Source organism: Podarcis melisellensis (assembly GCF_964234715.1).
Source record: "Podarcis melisellensis genome assembly, chromosome: 1".
Classification (NCBI taxonomy): domain Eukaryota; kingdom Metazoa; phylum Chordata; class Lepidosauria; order Squamata; family Lacertidae; genus Podarcis; species Podarcis melisellensis.
In genome coordinates this window covers 44,302,292-44,325,650 of record NC_138528.1, presented here as the reverse complement: position 1 = coordinate 44,325,650, position 23,359 = coordinate 44,302,292, and the positions used below count along the sequence as shown (strand labels likewise).

The following is a 23,359-nucleotide window of genomic DNA, read 5'->3' as shown; positions in this document are numbered from 1 at the left end:
AGAACAGCCCTGCTCCATCAGACCAAAGGCCTGCCTAGTCTCCCACATCCTGTCTCCCACAGTGGCTCACCAGATGTCTATGGGAATCCACAAGCAAGACATGAGTGCATTAACCATTTCCCACTTCTGTTCCTCAGCAACCGGTATGATAGTGCATAATAACTAGTAGCTATGAATAGATTTATTCTCCATGAATCTGTCTAATTCCATTTTAAAGCTAAGATGTACTAATATTTTATGAATGGATATTATAGTTTTGCTTTTTTTTTTTAAAAAAAAAGGTCTTAGCAACCCTGAGCATTATGGCTACATGCATAAAAATCTGCTGAAATAAGTAAATGGCACACTCAACAAGGCAATCCTTCCAGCTCCCCCCCAGCAGGCATTTTATTTGATGTTTGATTTTATAGCTTTTGCTGATGTTGATGTTTTGTATTGTATCTTTGTAAATCCCTTGGAAACTACTGTAGTTAAGTGGTACATAAACTGTTTAAATAAATAAAATACACCCTGCGAGGAAAATAGGATTGGTTAACTTACTTGCGATCATAATGGTCTTGGAATTGCCACCCAGACTATCCTTCAGAAGCCAAGTGAGGATGGAGTCACGGTATGGAGTGTAAGCTTGACGCCTCTGGCTGCTGATACTGGCTCCAGAGTTATTGTCTGTGTGACTGCTATCCACTTCACTGGCTATGCTGTTTATACTCTGGCAGCTGCTGAACATCTGAGAATTTTGTGCTGAAAACAGGGAAAACAGTCGTAAGCCTCTGACGTGTACAATTTAAATCTCTGGTGGGGATCCTATGGCCCTCCAGATGTGCTTGGACTAGTTGGGAGTTGCTCCAGATGTGCAACTCCCATCAGTGATAGCCAACGGTCAGGGATGATGGGAGCTGGAATCTATCAACATCTGAAGGGTCAACAGGTTTCCCATCCCTGTGATAAATATACAGTCATCACTCAATTGTTGTGGAAGAACCACATATATTTACTTAATGTAGCACTTGTGTCAAAACTAAAATCATAATGGTTTGTTGCTGGGTTAATATTATTCCACAACAGATAGTACCACCATTGCAAATTGATCTGCTGGGTCAAATGTGAGTTGTATATCTAATAAATGATAGTAAATGTCACAATTCCTCCACTCGGGGCTCATCCAGACTTCTGTTTGTGCTGCAATTTGTAGGCACAGGTCCATGCCGGTTCCCGCCCCCCTGGGAATACCTGTTATTTACCACTGAATTGGAACTAATGTAAATCTGCAGAAAACTCAACTGATGTTTGTTCTGATTCAGTGGTAAAAAGGTTTCTCCAGCGAGACAAAAACAAACAAACAAACAAACAAACAAACAAAACCACACACACCACTCGAACCCGTGTCTGGAAAGCACAAAGCTGTGCCTACAAATCATGGCACAAATGGAAGCTTAGATGAGCCCTCACTGTATCTTCCTCCAAGCTTTTTTTATTTAAAGATGCTAGATACATGTTCCCTTGTTGTATAGCTCCCATGCAAACATACTAACCCAGCACTATTTTTTTTAATGACACAAGGCACCTTCCTGTTAGCGGCCATTGCTATTCAAAGTCAGAAGGAAGTTTACTTGCAACTTCATTCAGCATCTTTCAGCACTTACTTCCCTGCGCCAGAGCTTTTTCTTTTTGAAAATGCCGGAAGCAGACTATGTTTCCCCACATAAACAGGAACAAAATCACACAACTGCATTGTTAAAAGAGTTTGTTCTTGGGTATAGCTTGTGGTGAGTGAGAAGAGAGCTTAAACAAGAGCAGATGTGCGGACGACACAGTAAACCTTGGCTTAGCTCAGCACAATATGGGAATGAAAAACTGGGGATGAGAAGAGTAGCAAGTCTGTATGCTGCCGGTAAATAATAGTTCGGCTTACTGTGACATTCAAATGAGGCCAATGTTTAATTTATTGTCCTAGGTTGAAGTAACTTGGGAGTAACTGCAATAGTTTATAAACACTTAATTGATTTACCATGCCAAGTGAGAATATCATGCATCATCATTATTGTTTGCCAGGTAAATTTTAAAGTAAGATTCAATAAGGCGTTTTGTATGGCAGCATTATGTCTAGCTATTGCTCCAATGAAAGATAACATTATTTATACCTAATGTGGAGATGACAATGCCAAGAGTAACCAACGATTTGTTAATATTGGCGCCTTCTGTAATCCGATCTTTGCAGTAACTTGGATCAGCTCTTTCACTAAAACAAAACATGGAAAGAAGGAGATAAGTAACACTGTTCTATGGAATACAACAGCATAGCATCAAATTTTGAACACATTCATTGTACAGTACTATTACGAACGCTTCCACTGTACGAGCATAACAGCTTGCTAGTCGGAAAAACCCTCCCCACATGTTTGGAGGGTTCTCCTGACCTCCTGGAGCTAATTTCAGGGGCACCCAAGGAACACTGGAAGAAGTGGGGGAAGCCTCTTTGTGGGCTTCCACTGACAGTGTTTGCTGGTGTGTATGTCTACTTATTGCTAACAGGAGTGCTCTTGTTCTCTGTCTGGAACAGAGATCTTGTAGTGTTGTTGGGTCTCACTGGCAGGCAATGAGGTTTCAAGGGGGAAAGGCTCAGCCTCAAGACTAGTTGCCATCCCTAAACCTGAGCATTTGATTGCTATACATATGGGGAGGAAGAGACCAGCAAAGGAAACAAGTGTTATTTTCTTTGTTTCCTTCTGAAACCTCCCCATATATAACCCGAAGAGGGTTTTTGTTTGTTTGTTTGTCTGTTTCATGGCATGCATCCACTCTATACTAAACATAATAAAAGCTTTTAGGCCAATTCTAGCCCTATCCCCCATTTCCTCTCTTTTAAAAACAGATTCCTTCAACATTCTATATAGTCATTGTTTTTAGGTCCTTGTCAAGCTATTTTGTGTTTTAAAATCCTTCCTTAACTTTACAATCTTATATTCTTTTGCATACCCGAGGAGCTCCTAGTAGAGAAACAGCTACTTTGTGGTGGTCCCATTTTCTTCACAATGATAGTCATTTGACCATCCAAGTTCACTATTAGAATAAATAATAGTATCTCTGAACGATCCCTCTCTGCCCCTTTTGTTTTCATTAATCCTCAACAGATTACATTGCATTTGCTTCTCCAGTTTGATTCAAAACAATGCAAATATACTTGCTTCCAAAGGACCTAGATATGTTCAATAGGAGGTAAAAACATTCCAAAGCTTTTTAACATGTATTGCTAACCTAAATTGCACTAAACAACTAGAAATGTACACATATATCTTTACTTAACCTTTTCTGGTGCTTGATACTATCAAATCCATATCTTCTTCCTACTTTGCCTCCTCTGTCCCCAGGATTTAACTTAATTTCTATACTTTCACTGTACAATTTAAAATATTATTAGAATTGAGTGCATCAAAAGTAAAATTTGTAATGTGGCATCCATTTATGACTGTGGTTTTCAGCTTTCAAACTGTGTTTGGGTAATTATGGAGTACCCCAAAACTACAAGTTACTGATCAGTAATGGCAGACGCGAGTGGCACTGTGGTCTAAACCACAGAGCCTAGGGCTTGTCGATCAGAAGGTCAGTGGTTCAAATCCCCGCTAAGGGGTAAGCACCCCTTGTTCAGTCCCAGCTCCTGCCCACCTAGCAATTCGAAAGCACGTCAAAGTGCAAGTAGATAAATAGGTACTGCTCTGGCGGAAAGGTAAACGGCGTTTCCGTGCACTGCTCTGGTTCGCCAGAAGCAGCTTAGTCATGCTGGGCACATGACCCAGAAGCTGTCTGCAGACAAAAGTCAGCTCTCTTGGTCTATAGAGCAAGATGAGTGCTGCAACCCCAGAGTCGCCCGCAACTGGACCTAACGGTCAGGGGTACCTTGATTGGCAGACAAGCTTCCTTGAAACACAGTTTTCCCTTCCAATGACAATGTGGGATTATGTTAGGGTGATTACATTGAAGCTAGGTGTGAATGCGCCCCAGAGTCCTCTGCAATACACAGGAGTCCCATGACAAGCAAGTTGATATGAAAATCGTTCCCTAAAAAGCAGAAAGTTTAAAAACAACTGGCTTACAAAATGCTATATTAAAAAGCAAAATATTACCTGCCTGCAAGGTCCACTAAGTTGATCTTGCTTGCAATTTCAGAGGGCAGATTGTTCTCTAATATAGCCTGAAAGGAAACAAATTCAAATTTGTGTGGATTTTGCTACAAAAGATAAGCATATATATCATGACCTTCACAAAACAGAATTGTACATAGGGTTTCAATAGTCTGGATCCTAATGTGTGCTAGTCTAAGGACTAAGATGGTCAAAAGATCTCCATCACATACATAGTTTTAGGCAAAGATTGGACTCCATGTGGTCCAATTGAAATTAACTAACTAAAAAAAAGAAAGAAAATAAATAGACTTATAAGCATTCCAGTCATTTTGATAAAATGGATTGATCGTTCAAATCAAAGCCAATAACTTTTATCTTTATGGGTTTCAAAAATTCTCCAATGGAAAATGGGACTAACCTGAGTATACTGGATGGTGAAGATAGCATGGGATCTGCTGCTGGCATCATGAATGTGTGTGGCTGCTGTAATTCTACATAGAAGAAAAAGCAGAAAAGTTTAAAAGTAATTGTCTCTAAGTCGGTATGGAAAACAGATGATAGCCAATATTAAGAGGCAGAAGAATCAAGTTAACACCATGTTCCAAGATTGGATTGGGAACACTATCCATATCTGTTGTCAGGTATGTTTTTCAAGCAGCGGTAAGGAACCTGTGGCAAACCAGATATTTGTAGACTAAAATCCCATCTGGTAATGCTAGTTGGTGCTGATGGGAGTTTGGGTCATCATCTGGAGGGCCACAGGTACCCCACCTGTGCTCTAAAGTTCTACCCTAGAAACCAGAAGTGAAAGGACTTTTGCTTAGAGTATTAATCTGTTAATTATGATTGGAAGTAAAAAGGAGTAACTGGAATAAAAATCAATATAAATAAGGAGGTAACATATTTTGGAGTTTTAAAAAGCAAAATACCTGTTTGCTATTCCTTCTTCCAGAAGTCCAACTACTTGTTTGTAGTCTGTAACCACATGTTGAGACAGACCTAACAGAGATTTTAAACACAATAGGACCTATCATTAATGAAATGTGCTTTCTATTTTTAGACCTAATATAGTCAGGTGCATTCAGATAACCCCGTGCAAGAGCATTTCTGCATGTGTACTGCTGAGAGGAAAGAGGGTAGTAGCAAATCTTATTCCAGAGTGTCTCTGCAAGAAACAAGACATGTGTTTTTATGTCACAGTCGTTGGGATCCTGAACTGTGGTTGATTGCAATGGGGGGGGGTAGGAATCAAAACAAATGATTTGACAATAATGTAATGTGAACAACCTTTCTAAAACTAGGTTATCACTTCTGTGTTGAGTACAGATAAATAAACCAAAACAAATTAGTACAAGAAAAAAAGTGAAAACAATTTTTAACTATAAAAAAACTATTCTGTAAGCTTGCAAGAAAGGAAACTACAAGACAGAGATGCTGCACTGCAGAATTCAGAATTAGTCTCTGCAGTCCCACTAGAGAGCAGCATACTGCAGCAATGCAACTTCAGTACTAATAATATAGAAGGCCCATCATAGGAACGATGAGCTGCTGCACTGGTAGTGACACACTGCTTTGTATTTACAGCTGCACGCAAGCACGTTGCTACTAAATTATGTTGCAACGAAAATAAAGAATGCAAAAATACAAGCCGTTTGCAGTTCTGTAATACCCCTCCGCTACAGCATCTCAAATAGGATTCAGAGAGCACAACTGCTGGAAGATCTCTCACAGCTACTGCAGCAGTTTGCACATTTTACTCCGGAAAGTCATATAAAATTAAGGTATGTCAATGGTGGTAGAGATGGAATAGCAAGAAAAGCACCATGTGGTTGCTTTAGAAAAGAGTGGCTATTTTTAAATATCACAAAGATCTGGAAGTCTTTCTAGGCTAAAAATTGGTCCTGCGTTGCATCATTTCCTGATGTTAAAAGATGCTGGTTCCTTAACAGCTGAACCATCTGGAAGAGAGAATTTTGAAACCATTCCAATAGGTAGCATTAAAAGCCTTTCAGAGTTTTAAAAGGCTAAGATCTAAAAATTATTTACTGTAAATAATGACAGCATGGAAACTACCAAAAACACCTGGTACCGTTTCTTCCTTTTAAAAAACTGAGATTTGCAACTGGAAAATGTGCTGCTTGTAAACAGTGAGGCAAAATGCAGCTGAAACAAAGATGGGTGCCTTGTTCATACATAAGGTTACTAGGAATGCAAGAAGTATAGGACCAAAACTTGCATATTTTAATTGTACCTAAGGACAGAACTAAACATTACTGAGGATGTGAGACTGCTGCTCAAAGTCTTCTCTCTCCCCACATAGTTTTTTCCCATCCCCAAAACATGTATTAAAACAAAATGTGTGACAGATGCATCTTGCTGCAAGTTTCCTTACAAGTAGCAGCCAATGGAGTGGAGCAGAGCAGAGGAATTAGCAATGAAATGATTCCATATTCCACATTTTATTTTACTAGACTCATGAGAGACACATGATAACAAAAAAATGCTGCTTTCTGTGACAGCCAATAGCCTGCAATTATGACTATTTCTAATTAAACTTAAGTTCATTAACTGAAACCAGCAGGTACACACACTTCACAACTCTCCTGCTAACTGCTGACTTTTCGGGTTGCTTTTGCTACCTATAAACTCTTTACTGCCTGGACTTTTAAAAAGCACAATGCATGCAAGAATAGAAAAATTAAGTATTGCCCTTTGTTGCAGAAATTAAAACCGTGCTAATGTTATCCGTATAACAAAATTCCATGATGGAAAAAACATGGACTGGTGTAATTCAGAAGCCGCTGGCCTGGTGGGGTAGAGCTGCAACATTAGATTCCTGGAAGGTGTGTAGCTGCTGTTTACCAGGAGTGGGAAAGACAATGGGGGTAGGGACACTGGCATGATGCAGGCAAACCAAGAGGAGCAGCAGATTGGCTCCACTGGTGCACTCACATTTCCAAGTACTTTAAAATCCTGTGATCTGTCTTTAAGGTGGGCAGTGGCGTAGTGTGGGTTGTCAGCACCCGGGGCAAGGCAAGTAATTTGCGCCCCCTAACCGGTGGATTTTAGCAGGGAGCAGAGAGCTGCGAGTGCGAGCGCGCGCCCCCCAGATGTTGTGCTCGGTGCGACCGGCCCCCCTGCACCCCCCACGCTACACCACTGAAGGTAGGCAATGCCCGTAATGCAGAATTGGAAGTATTTTATAGTTTCCACTTCTATGGAGGAAGCAGCTCCATCCCTTTATGTTTGCAGAACTATCCCTTCACGGGAATAATTTACAGACAAGGGAGTTTGTTGTTCTGGAACAGGTTCCAACAAGATATCACTAGATCAGGGAGAGTTTGGCTGAACAATTTACAAAGCCAACTTGATTCTAGGGCTACACACATAATCCACCATCCTTGGCAATAAGTCCCATGAAATGCAATGGAATTTATGTCTGAGTAAACAGGCATAAGATCACACAGTAAATTCCTTAAAACCCATGCACCTATTTCAGTTACATACCCTCCAAGACGCTGAGGTGAAAAACTGGGATGCGTGTCTAGGGTCATGCTTCCATGCAAGTCACATGATCTGCACGGGATTGCGGCCCTCAAAAGATGCGTTTTGAGGGGGGCTGTGGTCTCATGCCCCCAAACACACATTTTGGGGTGCCACACAAGATCGTGGCCCCGCTTTTTTCAGGATGAGTTAGCAGCACCCAAAATGGGTGCCATGCTCCCACTTGAATGTCCCGCTTTTATCGAGACAGTTGAAGGGTATGCAGTTACTAGGATATACCGGTAGTGTTTCTTTTTAAAATGTCACCACTTTCTGAAAAGCTTAGCTTGAGAATATATGCAGAAATATATGGACCACAGCTTTCTTTGCCAACTGTTCATCTAAAAGCAGCCTTGCCCAACGTCAGTCACGCCTGGGCCATTGGCCATATTGATTGAGCCTGATTGAAATTACAGTCTAAAACATCTGAAGGTCCACTTAGGTTGGGAAAGGCTCCTCTAAATAAATAATTTGAATGAAAGAGGGGAGAAGTAAAGTGAGACATTATCCTACTTTCTAAAAAGCTTTTAAATATGCATATACATGCACCAAGCTACCATCTGGCTAGTAACTCAAACTGATTCACCAGTTTAAAATCAATTCAGTTTATGTGGTCTCACAACAGCATTTTAAGTCTACCACATGACACTGTTCAACAAAGGCAGTATTTCACATATTTCAGGCATCTAGCCAAATCCTTCTGAACATTTGAACTGCTAATGTTTCATCATTAGCAACAGAAGTGCACCAGAGCTTTGATGGAACTTATGGGCCTATCAGAAGACACAGACGCTAGGCAACAACCACCATATATGGAATGTTCAAGCAGGATTCCCAGAATTTGGATAGATGCCATTTCCACTACAGTGTACTTTTTATGCCGTCGCTCTGGCTGCTATTATCATCTGTATCTTTCTTCCCATATATAATTAATGAAAGCGAAGGAAAAACGAAAATGAACAAATCACGCACATAATATCAATTTGCCATGTTAAAAGTCGCTGACCTTGAACATATGGACCCATCTCAGGATGTTCACGGACACGAAGAGTGTATGGCTTCTTATGGCCTGACTGCCTTAACAAGTCTCGGACTCGCTCGTTATAGATTTCAAGGAAACTGAAAAGTAGAGGGAATGATACAGGAATTCTGGGTCAGCCTGGATGTACTTCACAAGCAGAAGCTATGCATGATGAGGAAAGAAGATCGTGCCTTCCTGCCCTGCCCACCAAACACACCTACTCCACCTCTAGGTTGTCCAGTCATAACATTGTCCAGAGCCTAACATTCAGATCTTTCCTCCACTTGCGTTCAAGCCGTCTCCTAGCTTGTTTTCTCGCCCTAAGCTCTGGAGTATATCAGGGGGGCAAACAGGCTCCATGAAGTGGGAGAGGACACTCAGGGGCGATTGTGTCAACAGCCAGAGGCATTCAGGTGTTCCAGAGGTCGGCCAGGGCTTTGATAGGGGCACCAGTCATATCAGCTGGTAAAACCCCCAGAGCCGTTGGGAATCCCACTGGATCCATCAGCCTCCAAGGGCGGACCTTCCTAAAAGGTCCCCGCCCGCTGCCTCTGCGGAGGGGAAAAGGTGCTGACAGCCTAAATCTCAGCAGGAAGTGATCTGACCATAACAAGGGACTGATGTCAATGTCCCCCCCCCCCACCTTCAAATCACCCTCTTCCTGCCCAGTCGAGAAAACAAGGTCCAGAGTGTGGCCTGCCAGGTACGTTGGGCCGGTGACATATTGGGACAGCTCCATGGTTGTCATGGTGACCATGAAGTCCTGAGCCTCCCCAGAGCCAGCTGTCTCGGTATGGATGTTGAAGGGTCCCAGAACCAGCAGTAAATTTAACTACTCCAGCCACAATCATTGACAGGCTTTAGGGCTACAGCCTTAGAAGACGAATTAGAATGGTAAAGACCTACAGAATCACATGACAGAGGGAAATAGAAACACACATACCTGACTTCTACTCTGCACGATGCTGACTGTTTCGTATAGTCATCTTCTCTTGAAAACAGTCCCTACAGAAATCGGACATTTTCAATTTGGAGCGGTAGAATCAATGAAATTTTAACAATGTAAATATTTGGTTTAATTAAATAAATACCTCACATATACGAGGTGTTAATCCAATGGATGCCTTGAAAAGTGAAGAAAGAGACAAGATTGCGGTTCATTTGTATTTATAAAGAGTCGCTTGGTATTTAAACAATGGTAAAATTTCCTTGGTACCATGTGACTATAGCATGGAAAGCTAAAAGAAAGAGGGAATCATTATGGGAGCAAAATTGTTTTAGATAACTGGTAGAGTCAGATCATAAAATTGAAGAGTTGTTCTGCGACAGAATTGGGGAGTGAAAGAAGAACTGCATTGTGCAGAAGTCCACTTGTGCAGTTTCTGACCCACTCATCCTCACTGCTGCCCCCCCCATGTCTCCACTGAGAGTGCAAAGTGTGTCTGTTTAAAATCAGTGAAGACTGTTTGAACTCACACACTTGTGGCCTCTACACACTACACACAATACACGCTGCCTCTGTCTAGTTTTTCCTGATTGCCACCACCTAATGCATTCCCCACACAAATAACAAATCCCAGGCTTTTCCTGAAGGTCGCTCAATTCTCAAGAGAAACTATAGTGAAAAGCAAAGGAGGCTGCAATGGGGAGGAAAGGGTGAGAAACCCCTGCTGTGACTTGTTTGCGTAATTTTGGCTACAAACCAATAAGTTATAATAATTGAAATTCATATAGTCCAGACCCCTGTGCAACAACAAACTCTTTTTAATCAAACACTCCTGTTAATTTAAATCATACAGATTCAAAGGACGTAGCAGGATTAAGCAAGATTCACAACACTAGAAGTGGCCTTCCGGACTGGACAACTGCAGTCAAAAGGACTTAGGATGGCAAAAGCAACAATGCCTTGAAGGACTGAAATGCTTCAGCTATGCTAATTATCTATACTGGTGCGCATGTAACTTGCTCATTGTCTGTATTAATGTGAACTTCCTCCATTTTTAGCTTCAAAAATTTAACATTTGATAGTGCCTAATGTTGAACATAGGGTGAAAGAGGGAAAGAATCCCAAGAGTCAGTTTCAAAAACAAACCTTGATTACCACTTGTGGTTTGAAGAGAAACAAGCCTATGTTTAGATGTCACAACAAGCTTGACTTGCTCTCTGGTACTGCAGCAGTGTCAGGAGTGGGAGAGAAGCAGAGCAGTAACTATTCATCAGCACGCATTAGCACACTCTGTGTGCATATCACATCATTGTTTGCTTCTGACTAACTAACCATCGCAATCTAATGTCACATTTGTACAATGCACTTAAAACATTCTATTTGCAACTATATAGCTGAGTCCTAAGTCACCAATGCTTAAAATCCAAAAGATTCTGCTGCATATTGAACTTCAGGCATTAGCACATTTAAAACAAAACACATAATGTATTGAAGAATATAACTCACTGGAGTGCCCATCATGGTGTATGTTTTTCCTGAACCTGTCTGCCCATATGCAAAAAGACAAATGTTGTATCCTTTAAAAGCACCGGATAATACTGAAGTACCAAGGTCTTGGAAAACCTGAAATGAAAAAAAGAGAGAAATTATATTTACAGTCGTACCTTGGAAGTCAAACGGAATCCATTCTGGAAGTCCGTTCGACTTCCAAAATGTTTGAAAACCAAATCACAGCTTCTGATTGGCTGCAGGAAGCTCCTGCAGCCAATCAGAAGCCGTGGAAGCCCCGTCGGATGTTCGGGTTCCAAAAAAAGTTTGCAAACTGGAACAATCACTTCTGGCTTTGTGGCGCTTGGGAGCCAAAACGTCTGAGTTCCAGGGTGTTTGACAACCAAGGTATGACTGTATTATGTATACTTATCGTCAGTAATGTTCAGGAAGCATGAGCAGGAAGGAGCCACTCCAGGCCTCAGCATCTTCAAAAGGGGAAGATGCATTCTGCCTATCAGCTAATTTTCCAGACCTGCCAACGCCTTTTAACTATCAGAATCATGCTCATACCCCTTGTATGGGTTTAAGGGACATGAAAGTGAGGATCTATTTGCCACACAATTTTCTGAAAGTCACACTCAATTAACAGAGAACTCCCCCTCCCCCCCCAAAAAAAAACCCTGTAGTGTGCCTAATGCAACAGTAGGTGTTTTATAAACTACTGCTCCAAGAAAGCTGTAACATCTGCAAATTGGAAGTGCTCCCCCAAAAATGCTTTCACAAAAACCTCATGACATTGTTTCTGTATGTTTGTTGTATTTGGCATAAGGAATCTTGTTTCAAAGGATTTAGGCTTTCAGATAATATGCAAGGTTTCAGCACGTACAGAAGGTACACAGAAAGAAGGAAAGGTGCAAAGAACCTGGAAACAGTGGGCTACAGAGGTGGTGCCATGAAACAGAACCCAGATATTTTCTGATAGCTGCTCTAAATTTTGTATAAATTTTCAGATTTTGCACTTTGATGACTGTCCTGCAGATGTTCCAAATCCACACTAGCCTGAAGAACAATGCCTTCCAAAAATGCAGCACAGAAAAAGTTCTGTCACATGACAGGAGGACACCATATGTTTACAAGGCAGTAAAACAAACACAGTATATTAAAAACAAAAATGACTTAGTTTATTGCACAAAGAAAATAAATCACTTGCTATTCAAGCACAGTTAGCTCAGATGACATACAGTATTTTGCTAACATACAAAAAGACAATCTGTGAATTTGAGAGGAAAGCCTGAGAATATCTGAAAATCATTTTGTCTGGTTTGAATATATTCTGGTTAGCCTTTCTATAAGTCTAGTAGTTATAACTTCAGAAGTCCCTATTATATACTTCATACCTTTATATCTAAAAAAGTTGGGTCAGGCTTATGAAAACCTTATAGATCTGACCATGGAGAAAACTGTACACTTCCATGTCCAAGCTGTGGAGCTCAATATGGTCAAAATGTTTTGCTTTTAGGAACATCTCAAATTAACATCTGCTGCTTCTCATTTTAGACTCAAATAGACTCAAACACCACAACTAGAATTTTCAAGAGATTTTGCTCCACTGTAATCACATATATACACTTGTTTTATAAAATAAGATCACAGGCAACCTTTTGCCCTTGAGGCTTTTATTTCCAGCTCTGGAAAAACATAGTGGTGGAAGTCTGGTTTTGGCCTGACATAATCTTGAAGGCTGCTTTATAGCACTATTGTAACATCTGTTTTTACTTAAGTTTGTTTCTATGAAGAATTCAGTGGGTGCTATCCAACTAAGTCATAGACTAGGCCCACTAAAATCTTTGGACATGTTACTTAAATCCATTTACTTCCATAGGTCTTCTCCAAGTATGATGGGTAAACTACTGCTCCCATGATTCTTTGTAAGAAGCTATGTGCTTTAAATATATGGTGTGTATACAGCCACACATAGAACACTATTATTTCCCCAAGAATTATGTTTATATCAGAAGTGAAGTAACTACAATCGTACCTTGGAAGTCGAACATAATTCATTCCAGAAGTCTGTTTGACTTCCAAAATGTTCAGAAACCAAAGTGTGGCTTCTGATAGGCTGCAGGAAGCTCCTGCAGCCAAACGGAAGCTGTGGAAGCCTCGTTGGACGTTCGGGTTCCAAAGAACGTCCGCAAACCGAAACACTCACTTCCAGGTTTGCGGCGTTCAGGAGCCAAAATGTCCAAGTACCAAGGCATTCGAGATCCAAGGTACGACTGTACATGTCTTCACTCCAAACAGACAATTCATAGAGTGGTGAGGGGTTGCTTAACCCCATCCTTTTAAGCTGCCATCTGCTCAACAGCCAACCACTGGCTTTCTCCTTGCAAAATCAGAGATACAGCAGTTTGAAGAGCTATTTTCAGCAGACAGGGCTAAGGAAGAAAGAGTTAAACACACACACTGTCTATCTGGTCTTTGGCATGGCCTGAAACTATCCTCAGCTGCTGATACAAACATAACAGACCAACACATAATGAATTGTTCCACTCTACGTTGACATAAAACCGTTAGCTAGCGTCAGACCTTAACCTCTTATTAAACTAGCCAAATAATCCACTCCCCTCTATCAAAATAATAAAAGCCAATGACAACAAGTCATAGGAATCTTCATAGAAAGGATGCAGAGAATGCAGCCCTTTCTTATTTTTTAAAAAAGTACTGTAATAGACTATAATGCAGGAAGGAAGGACTAATGTAATAGCTTTGTCTCAATGATACAGGGTCTTTTCTGCATGTGAACTCTCACGAGGAATACCAAATTAATCCCAGCTGAAGGCTTTCTGTGTGCAAAGAAAGCAGCCACCAGAACACAGGGAACCCCATTATATTCCTTAATGGAGCAAGAAACTTCTGCTATGACACTGGGTTTATTTAAGCAACATTACACTATTCATGACGAAGAAGAAAGAGCGAGACTGTGGTCATTTTGAAGCATTTCTCTCTCTTGTAAATAGATGACTGGCTACACTACTAGGAAGCCTAGCCAATCTTCAGATCCTCACTTCTTTGCTCAATTAAACAGGAAATGGTGAAACGGAAGAGACGGCTGCTCTCCAACAGATAAATCTATAGGAAAAATCCTATTGGCTGTGTAGCTAGAATGGGGTTCTGAAGATTTAAAACAACATCCTGCCTCTCTTGGTTGGCCAAAGGTACATCAATGCGCATCTCTGAAACTGTGCTACCATGCTGTGGGCAAGGAAGCTATTGGTCTACCTCATCTCTCTTGACAGTTTCTCAGGGTAAAAACCAGACAATTGCTACACAAGACCCAGCTGGATTCCTGACACTTGACTGTTTTGCCCAAGGGAATGCAATTCAATGCTTTTTTCTGGGAGTACACATACCCCTAAACATTTTGTGAATCTTTTGTACTTCCATTTACTGTATTTTTCCCAATTCGAACTATAAAATGGTGATTTTCTTGAGTAAAAATGAGAGTACAGTCATACCTCAGGTTACAGATGCTTCGGGTTGCGCACTGCGCCAAACCCGGAAGTACCGGAACGGGTTACTTCTGAGTTTTGGTGCTTGCGCATGCGCAGAAGCGCTAAGTTGTGCTTTGCGCAGAAGCGCTGAATCGCTACCCGCACACGCGCAGACGCGTGCTGCAGGTTATGAACATGCTTCCCACATGGATCATGTTCGCAACCCGAGTGTCCACTGTACCCCAAAGCATTTTTTTTGGAAAAAAAGCACTGATACAACTTAACTATGTGTTGTATTGAACAAAATTGGGGCAACTTTCCTCTCTCCATGCACCCCCTAAATCTCTTCTGGGAGTTTCCCCAAGCCTCTGGGGCATATGGAGGGCATGATGGATGTGTGGGGAAAGGAGAGGGAGGGGAGGTTCCTTGCACAAGCAGAAATCCTTGTGCAAATGGGACAACTTCATTGGAGACAACAAAGTTGGGCTACACACAGCTTGGAAATCAGCACCCCAGAAATTCCAGCAGCTGCCCAGAGCACAATTCTGTCAAGAGACATAAGAAAGTGTCTCTAGAAATCCCTGGTCTCCCTGAAAATTTGATACTGCAGTATCTCCCTCCTTCTTCTAATACAACAAAACAAGAGACTGAGGCATTGTTATTTTGGATTATCCAAGGAAAGGGGATCAACTCCAAAGGTTAATTAGGGAAAGTCAATTTAGTATGTGTTTCTGGTAGTGGTCAGCACATGGTAACATGCACACACACCTTTCACATAGCCCCCCAGTCTGGCACAGAGATATTGGATGCACGATGTGGTGAGAAATAATGCAGTTATTATTTGCACAACATTAGGGAGACCAACACAGGTTGAAATTTTGGATGGTAAATTCACAGCCAGAAGAACTGTACATTATAAAAGAGCTATAAGGTCACAAGTGGTTTCTTTTCACATTCTGTGCTGGTAAGAACCAACCACTAAGTTTTAGTTTTCTATTATCATGAAACAAAAGGAGGTTATTTTAAAAACAAAACCTTGGTTCTCAGCCTTCAGAATGAGCTGTTAGCCACCATGTATCAATCTCTGAAAAGCTTGCTAAAGACAAATATTCCCTGTTCCTCCCTTCTAAGACCTTGAAAGTGTTTTCCAGATTGTAGGGCATTTCAGTACAGTACCTAGTAGGGGTCTAACTGTATCATCTGATTCTCAAAGACATTAGATCAGCTAAAAGATGTGGAAATAGCACTTGGAAATCTCCCTCTTTCTCACTTCAGATGATAGAAGAGAAACAAGAAAGAGTGCCTATACCAGGCATAGGCAAACTTGGCCCTCCAGATGTTTTGGGACTACAACTCCCATCATCCCTGACCACTGGTCCTGTTAGCTAGGGATGATGGGAGTTGTAGTCCCAAAACATCTGGAGGGGCGAGTTTGCCTATGTTGGCCTATACTGAGTTCTCTTACCTAAAAAATGGGAAGATGGGATTCTAGCAAGAAATACACTGTCATATGTATGCACTGGATTATAACCATTGGTGGTTTTGCCTTCCACTTCTTGCAGAAGCTAGGGCAGATAATTTCCCCTGCTTCTCCCTTCTGCTCTAAATACCACATCTCATACTGTTCCAGAGAGGCTCCCCAAACTCCCAAGAGCAGCTATTTTGGAAACACAGGAGCTGCAGTTCCCGCCTTCCACATGCAGAAGAGTTCTCAGTTAGTTCAAACCATCACTGGATACAATCCATTGGGCTTGCATACTCATTAGTCAAATAAATGAATCCCCCAAAATTATTTTCTCAGGTATTTAATAATCTCACAATACTGGTGCATAGTCTATCAGATAAGCATTAAAAATTGTCTGATATATTTTCTGTGGATGTCTTCCTAGTTGTATTCCTAATTCCTTCAAATGATTGATAAATTTTCTTAGTTCAGCTGTTCATTGTATAGATTGCATAGAATATGCCCATTCAGGATCCTGTGAAAAACACTTCCAACTTGGTTCAGTGAAATATGAATCAGATGTGTTTTGGGGCAACATTCCCCTGATTAACACTATGGTCAGATTGCTATTAAGAGACACAAATATCCAACTTATAAGGGATAGAGAAACCTACTACAATGATTATTTTTTAAAAAAACCATCCTATTACAGATTAAAACTAATGCCCAGGTGGCATTATAAGGGCTCTCTCAGCCATTAGGTGGCGTGCGATAGCATCCATTTGGTGTGAGGTTTCATCCAAAATCAGTACCAGTGGAGGCAGCACTTTTCCTCCAGCAGCACATATGGCAGGGTGTGCGGTGCAAGCAATGGTGGCAGAGTGGGTAGTGAAAGTGGCAGTAGCAAGTATGGTGGCGCTGATGGTGGTAGGAGTGGCAGCAGGGCAGGGTGGCATGTCCTGTTTCACCTCAAGGGGGGGAAATGGGATGTTGCACCCCAGGGCCACTATACACCTCTAACTGCTATGCAAAAACTACTGCTATTCCTTTTTCTCCTTCCACTTCCAAACTAGAACAGCCACCAAGAACTACAGTGCAATTATGTAAGTTGCCATGGATGTTCAACAGCGGGCCACGTGCCATACTCTTCAATAGGCGCTATAGGTGTGTCCCTGTTCTCCTTTCTTTCCAAAATAAATGTAGCAGAACTATTTTTTTTAATGTGAGCACTGATTCCACTAATTCCTTTCCTGTTAGAGATACAGATAAAAATATTTAAAGCTTCAGTTTATTTAAGTCTTTAAGACCAACCTATGTAGTTCCTAAGAAACTGAAAATATTGTTAAGTTTAGGTGCAACAGTGGCACATTCACTTCCTGCGACCGTCAAGATCTCAATACTTGGCAAAAGCAGCTTTTGATACTAGCTTTCCTGTGGGATTGCAAATACTTTTTAAACTTTTATTTTCACAGTCACCCCTCCCTCTCCTATGACATTCAATTGTAGCGAACTATTCATACCAAGTTATTATTCCATCTACTGTAATCAGGGAATAAATGTATGCAAATTATACCCAGTAGGATGTGAAACAATGCACACATTGTACTATGCAAAGCTAAGTGCAGACAGAGCCTGTGAGTCTACAGGCAGAAATGCCAAGGCTATGAAAACGGGAAATACTGTACATGAGAATCTGGGTTGCCGAGGGTCTAAAATGAATGTTGTTTAGTGACTCCAGAATTACCATTTCAAGTAACTCTTTCAAAACAACTGATGGCACCTTATTACATCTATAATCATAACAAAAAAAAATTAAAATCTAAACTCACTTGGGGGAAAACTCAGTTCTTTTTCAACATTTCAAATCTTAAAAGAAATCACTGCATATCTACAAGGTAAACTGAAGAATTGTGCGACAGACGTATCATATGTTCTATCATATTGTTCTTATGTGATTTTTCTTTACCTGAAATATTAAGTAAACAACCGTACTTGAGCAAATGAGAATTCATGTACAATGCACAATTCTCACAAAATAGAAATATACTGGCTAGGAGCCAATGGGGAAACTATGCAAAATAGTTACAGCTAAATCACATTCTTGGCAAGCCCAAAGGACTTACATGAAACAAAGGACAAGATGCAACCCCCAATGTCATGTACAGAAACTGACTGACAGTAAAGCTTACTTCAACACTGGCATTGGAACAGCATTGTCTAGACTCTAGTGTTCTTCTGGGCAGGAGGTTAGTTTAGGGGGTGTATGACAGGTCTGTGGCACACATAGCTCTGCTCTTCAACAGAGAAGAATCACCAGAGGGCTCAGGAGGTACTGGAGTTTGACACTGGTGCCCCCAACAGCTGCCACCTGAGGCAACTGCTTCACTCTGCCTAATGGTATGGTCAACCCTGGTTTTTGGTTATTAAATTACTTTAAGCACACACCATAACAGAGTTGACCAGAAGAAAATCCATGCTGCTCTGAGGGTAGTCAGCTGTATCATGGCTGCTACTTAGGAAATAACTTTATGTTACTCAATTAGCTTTTTAGTAAATAAAAACTGAGAGGCATCAGAAGGCAATCACAGAAGCATTACTTTCAAGGATGAGATGACATCATAGTAAGCAGCATAAATACAACTCAGGAACACACTTAGAAAACATTTCCTAAATGTTACCACTGAAAGGAGCAGCTGCAAGGAAAATATATTTAAAGCTCTGTTTGGACTCAGCCAGGGAAATGCGTGACGGTATTAATGTTTATTCTTATTTTGAAGGCTTTTGGAGGTACAACCGGAAGACCAGGAGACTTTTCTTCCTGCAGCTGGAGAGAGGATGGAGATGGCTAATACAGTACTATTTCTCACTCAAAAATGTCTGTACATGTTAATTTTTTATTGCGATCCTGTCTGAGCTTGTTCATCGCTGCTTGGTACCAGCTTGATATATAGGACATATGGGGGGAAATCACCTGCTGCTCTTTTTTAAAACTACAATTCTATTGCCAGCACGTATAGCTCAGTTAGAGCATGGTGCTGATAATGACAAGGTTGCAGGTTTGATCCCCAAATGGGACAACTGCAAATTCCTGCATTACAAGGGGTTGGACTAGTTGATATTCATGGTCCCTTCCAACTCTACAATTAGGGTTGCCATATGTCCAGAATTTCCTAGACATATCCGGAATACTGCAGCCGCAAACTAAATTCCCATGTTGACAGTGTCGTTTTTGCCAATTTCCCTTAGAAATAGCTCAAAAAGTCCAATTTCTTTGCAATTTCTATTTCTAGGTTTGTATTACGTATTCTGTGTAGGCCTATGAAAGTCTAATTCAAATGATTCCAATGTGTAATATGTTAGTAGAGTTGTGATTCCCAAGAAAAGTAGGGCTTATTTTCAAACATATGGAATTATCAGGAATCTCAGTTAGTATTAAAAGGGCTAAAAGGTAAAGGTACCCCTGCCCATACGGGCCAGCCGTGTCCGACTCTAGGGTTGTGCGCCCATCTCACTTAAGAGGCCGGGGGCCAGCGCTGTACGCAGACACCTCCGGGTCACGTGGCCAGCGTGACGAAGCTGCATCTGGCGAGCCAGCACCAGCGCAGCACACGGAAATGCCATTTACCTTCCCGCTATAAAGCGGTACCTATTTATCTACTTGCACTTAGGGGTGCTTTCGAACTGCTAGGTGGGCATGAGCTGGGACCGAACGACGGGAGCTCACCCCACTGCGGGGATTCGAAGCGCCGACCATACGATCGGCAAGCCCTAGGCGCTGAGGTTTTACCCACAGCGCCACCCGTGTCCCCTATTAAAAGGGCTAGGGAGGTGATATTATCATAATTATACCACATTCCTAAATGTGTCTAATCAGAAAGAACGCCTATTAATTTGAAGTGTCATCAGTGGTGAGAAAGCATCATACGTCCGTCCATTTCTCCTGCAACTATAGCCACTGCTGGTCTGAATAAATGTTTGCTTTCCTTTGAATTAACATCTACTTAGTCACTAGGAGACAGGGGTGTCAACTTGAATAAAATATTGTAGGGCCCCACCCCACATAATCAGTCACATGACACAATGCACACACACTATTTAAATGGGAATGCCCATCAACGTTGCCCCCCCCGGGCCCCTCAAACATTTTATTGGGGGGCCGAAGCCCTCATGGCCCCTGGGAGTTGACTCCTATGCTAGGAGATGCATTAAAACTTTTCAAAGAGGCATTGGGGACAATGAGAAGGCCCTTCCCCAAAGTCATTAGTTTTATTACAGGGCAGAGATTATGCTGGTGAAGGAGACTGAAATGGCTGTGTGATAGGCTATAACCGTAGGAAGACATCCAAGTCTATAATATGGCAGTATGGGGAGTCAGATGGAAAGAAGCTGGATTATGCTGTCCGGGAGAGTTGTAGTAGCATTTTAAGTGGGAAAGTGTAATGTGAAAATGGTTTTGGCAGTTCACCATGCTTGCCTTCTGGTTGGCCACCGTGAGAACAAGATGGTGGGATAGATGGGCCATTGGCTTGATCTTGCAGGCTTTTTTATGATGGTATAGAAAGTACTAACACACACTAAGAATCACAGTGCTAACCTGAAGGGTGAGCCCTCTGCCTACTCTTTAAGACGACAGATGTATAGAACATGCTAACACACCACATACTTTAGGAGCTGGAAGACTATCTGTATGCAGCAGCTGTCATTCCATTATTCAGGATAAGTACAGATGCATCCAACAGCCTTTCCAGTTGTTACAAATTTCACTGTCCATTTATATATAATTTCAGCCCAAACACTACTCACAACTGTTGAAGGTCTTAAGGGACTGTATGATGGTTGAAAATGAAACCAGTGCTTTTTACTTTAAAACCATAACCATTTATTATTACTTATACAAATTGTAAGGGTAAACAGTGGCTGACCACAGAGAATCTCAATTTAACTTATTTCAACAAATCAGAAACCCAAGAGGCCAATCTAATGGTTTGGCTGGTGAGGTCTTAGGTTATTATGAAATGGAAAAAGGAAAGAAACAGTTTTCTAGTGACTATATCCATTTACCTGGAATTATATTCTGTTTAACTTAATTGGACTTGCAACAATTTGATCAAGAGTACTTGCTTTCATCAAGCACTAACAGCACTATTTAACACTATGCATTTCTACCTAGAAGTGAGTTCTATTGGATCTTATTCTCAGGTAAGCATGCATTGGACTGCAGACTAAAGCAGACAAATACTATACATACTATTAATACCATCCTACCTCTGGATTTCCACTGCCTGATCCAAAGTCTCCTCTGTCCCCTCTACAACCCACTATCAGCATCAAACTTCTATATCTACATTCTGTTTGAGGTTTCATTCTCAATGGCCCCTACTTTCCTTAACTTTGCCTTCCCCTATGCTACTACCACTTTAAAGCTATTATTCTCTCAGGTTCCTGTTTCTGAACACACTGTCTTTTTTCAATCACCTCTTCTTTTGACTTTTCTGGGTTGTCTTCTTAATTGTCTTCCCAGCTTTCAAGCTCCCAACTTGACCACAGTGATGAACCTCTTCCTGCCTCTAAGAAATGTGTGAGATTTTACTTGTCTTAACTGACATTTTAGTCTGTTGTGGAGGCTGTACTCTTTGTCAAGGGACACGGGTGGCGCTGTGGTCTAAACCACTGAGCCTCTTGGGCTTGCCGATCAGAAGGTCGGCAGTTTGAATCCCCGCAATGGGGTGAGCTCCTGCCAACGGGGTGAGCTCTGTCCCAGCTCCTGCCAACCTAGCAGTTTGAAAGCATGCCAGTGCAAGTAGATAAATAGGTACCACTGTGGCGGGAAGGTAAATGGTGTTTCCATGTGCTCTGGTTTCCATCACGGTGTTCTGTTGTGCCAGAAGCGGTTTAGTCATGCTGGCCACATGACCCGGAAAGCTGTCTGTGGACAAACGCTGGCTCCCTCGGCCTGAAAGCAACCCCATAGTTGCCCTTGACTGGACTTAACCTTCCAGGGGTCCTTTACCTTTACCTTTTTACTCTTTGTCAATATTCACAACAAAATCAATTACAAAGGAAGACTCTCAAACAAGTCAGTGGCAGCAACAACTTGCTTTAACTTAGCTAGCTTTAATTTTTCAAAAATTACTTAACCACGAATTGTTATCAAAATGAATATGCCGGTAATGTCATCTGCGGATCACAGCCCCCAGAGAGAGACAATTCTATATGATTTTATTCTAATAGCTCTTGTTTGCAATGTATACCAAGATAATATTAAAATGGAATTTGAGGGTCTTTTTGTTCCTCACTGTATGATATCTTTTCTTAACATAGGACTAAATTCAGTATGCTCACTGATTCCAACTTAGGAATTCTGGAAAGGGAATAAAACAGGCTAAAGCCAAAAAAGTGACCTTATTCGTGTAAAATCCAAACCATTCCAATGCCTATTGAATGCAGCAGCTGTGTCGCTGGCAGAAGAAATGTAACATAACTAAAACATTCATGGAGAAGATTTCCCTCCCCCTCATGCAGATCCAATTTTTGCACAAAAAAACCTTTTCTTATATCATGCTCTTTTCATTTCTCTCTCTCTCTCTCAAGATTGGGAAAACAATAACAGTTGACTGCTCAGCACTTTGCAAGCATTTCATGAGAAAAATTCCACTTTATACCCACATGCATGGCATATATCACTTCCTAATCAATGTATTTTAAAGCTAATTATTAAGTTGTTTTTACAATGAATAACTCCAATCTTTCAATTATGGATACAGTTTCTGCCAAAGCCTCTAAGCCAAATGCAACTTGAATTTCACAACTGCTGTCTGGAAAAGGGGGGAAAAACCCAACTCAATCTTTTTAATCATATCTAGTAAAAATAATCATTTTCTTCTATCATAATTATTTCATTGTATCTGTTAACCAATTAATACGCAATCCTTCCTTTAAAAATGTGTTTCCCATTTTAATACTCTCCCTTGTTTTTTCCTCTTTTAAATTCCCCATTCTTTATTCAGCTACGTCTCAAAATATACACATTTTATTAAAATGTATTTTAAGAGCAAAAACTCTTTAACTGCAAGCACTCTTTCATCAATGTTTATAAAATCCCTGTCTTTAAATCTCATGTGCATTGACTCACTATATGCCTGGCTTCAACAATATCCACTTCTGTCCCTAGGGAGCAAAAAATTCTAACAAAACCTCGTAATGGAAAACAATATGATCTGTTAAACAGATGGCTTGGTGTAGGGGTGTTGCCTACCATACAGTTGTACAGGAAGAAAGATAAGATTTATTATTCTATTTGGA

The 23,359-nt window shown here is 41.1% G+C and overlaps 1 protein-coding gene across 4 annotated transcripts in view; it reads right to left on the bottom strand.

Annotated features, from left to right (window-relative positions):
- The window catches only part of STARD9 (StAR related lipid transfer domain containing 9), a 109,847-nt gene that overhangs the window by 74,651 nt on the left and 11,837 nt on the right, over positions 1 to 23,359 (bottom strand). For all 4 annotated transcript variants that reach the window (XM_081889451.1, XM_081889450.1, XM_081889453.1 and 1 more), the window contains exons 4-12: positions 11,138 to 11,254; positions 9,777 to 9,809; positions 9,629 to 9,690; positions 8,671 to 8,783; positions 5,051 to 5,120; positions 4,540 to 4,612; positions 4,122 to 4,189; positions 2,142 to 2,239; positions 541 to 741 (exon numbers count right to left, since the gene is read on the bottom strand). In XM_081889451.1, coding sequence (XP_081745577.1) covers positions 541 to 741; positions 2,142 to 2,239; positions 4,122 to 4,189; positions 4,540 to 4,612; positions 5,051 to 5,120; positions 8,671 to 8,783; positions 9,629 to 9,690; positions 9,777 to 9,809; positions 11,138 to 11,254 — 835 coding nt within the window. The remainder of the gene's footprint in view (positions 1 to 540; positions 742 to 2,141; positions 2,240 to 4,121; positions 4,190 to 4,539; positions 4,613 to 5,050; positions 5,121 to 8,670; positions 8,784 to 9,628; positions 9,691 to 9,776; positions 9,810 to 11,137; positions 11,255 to 23,359) is intronic.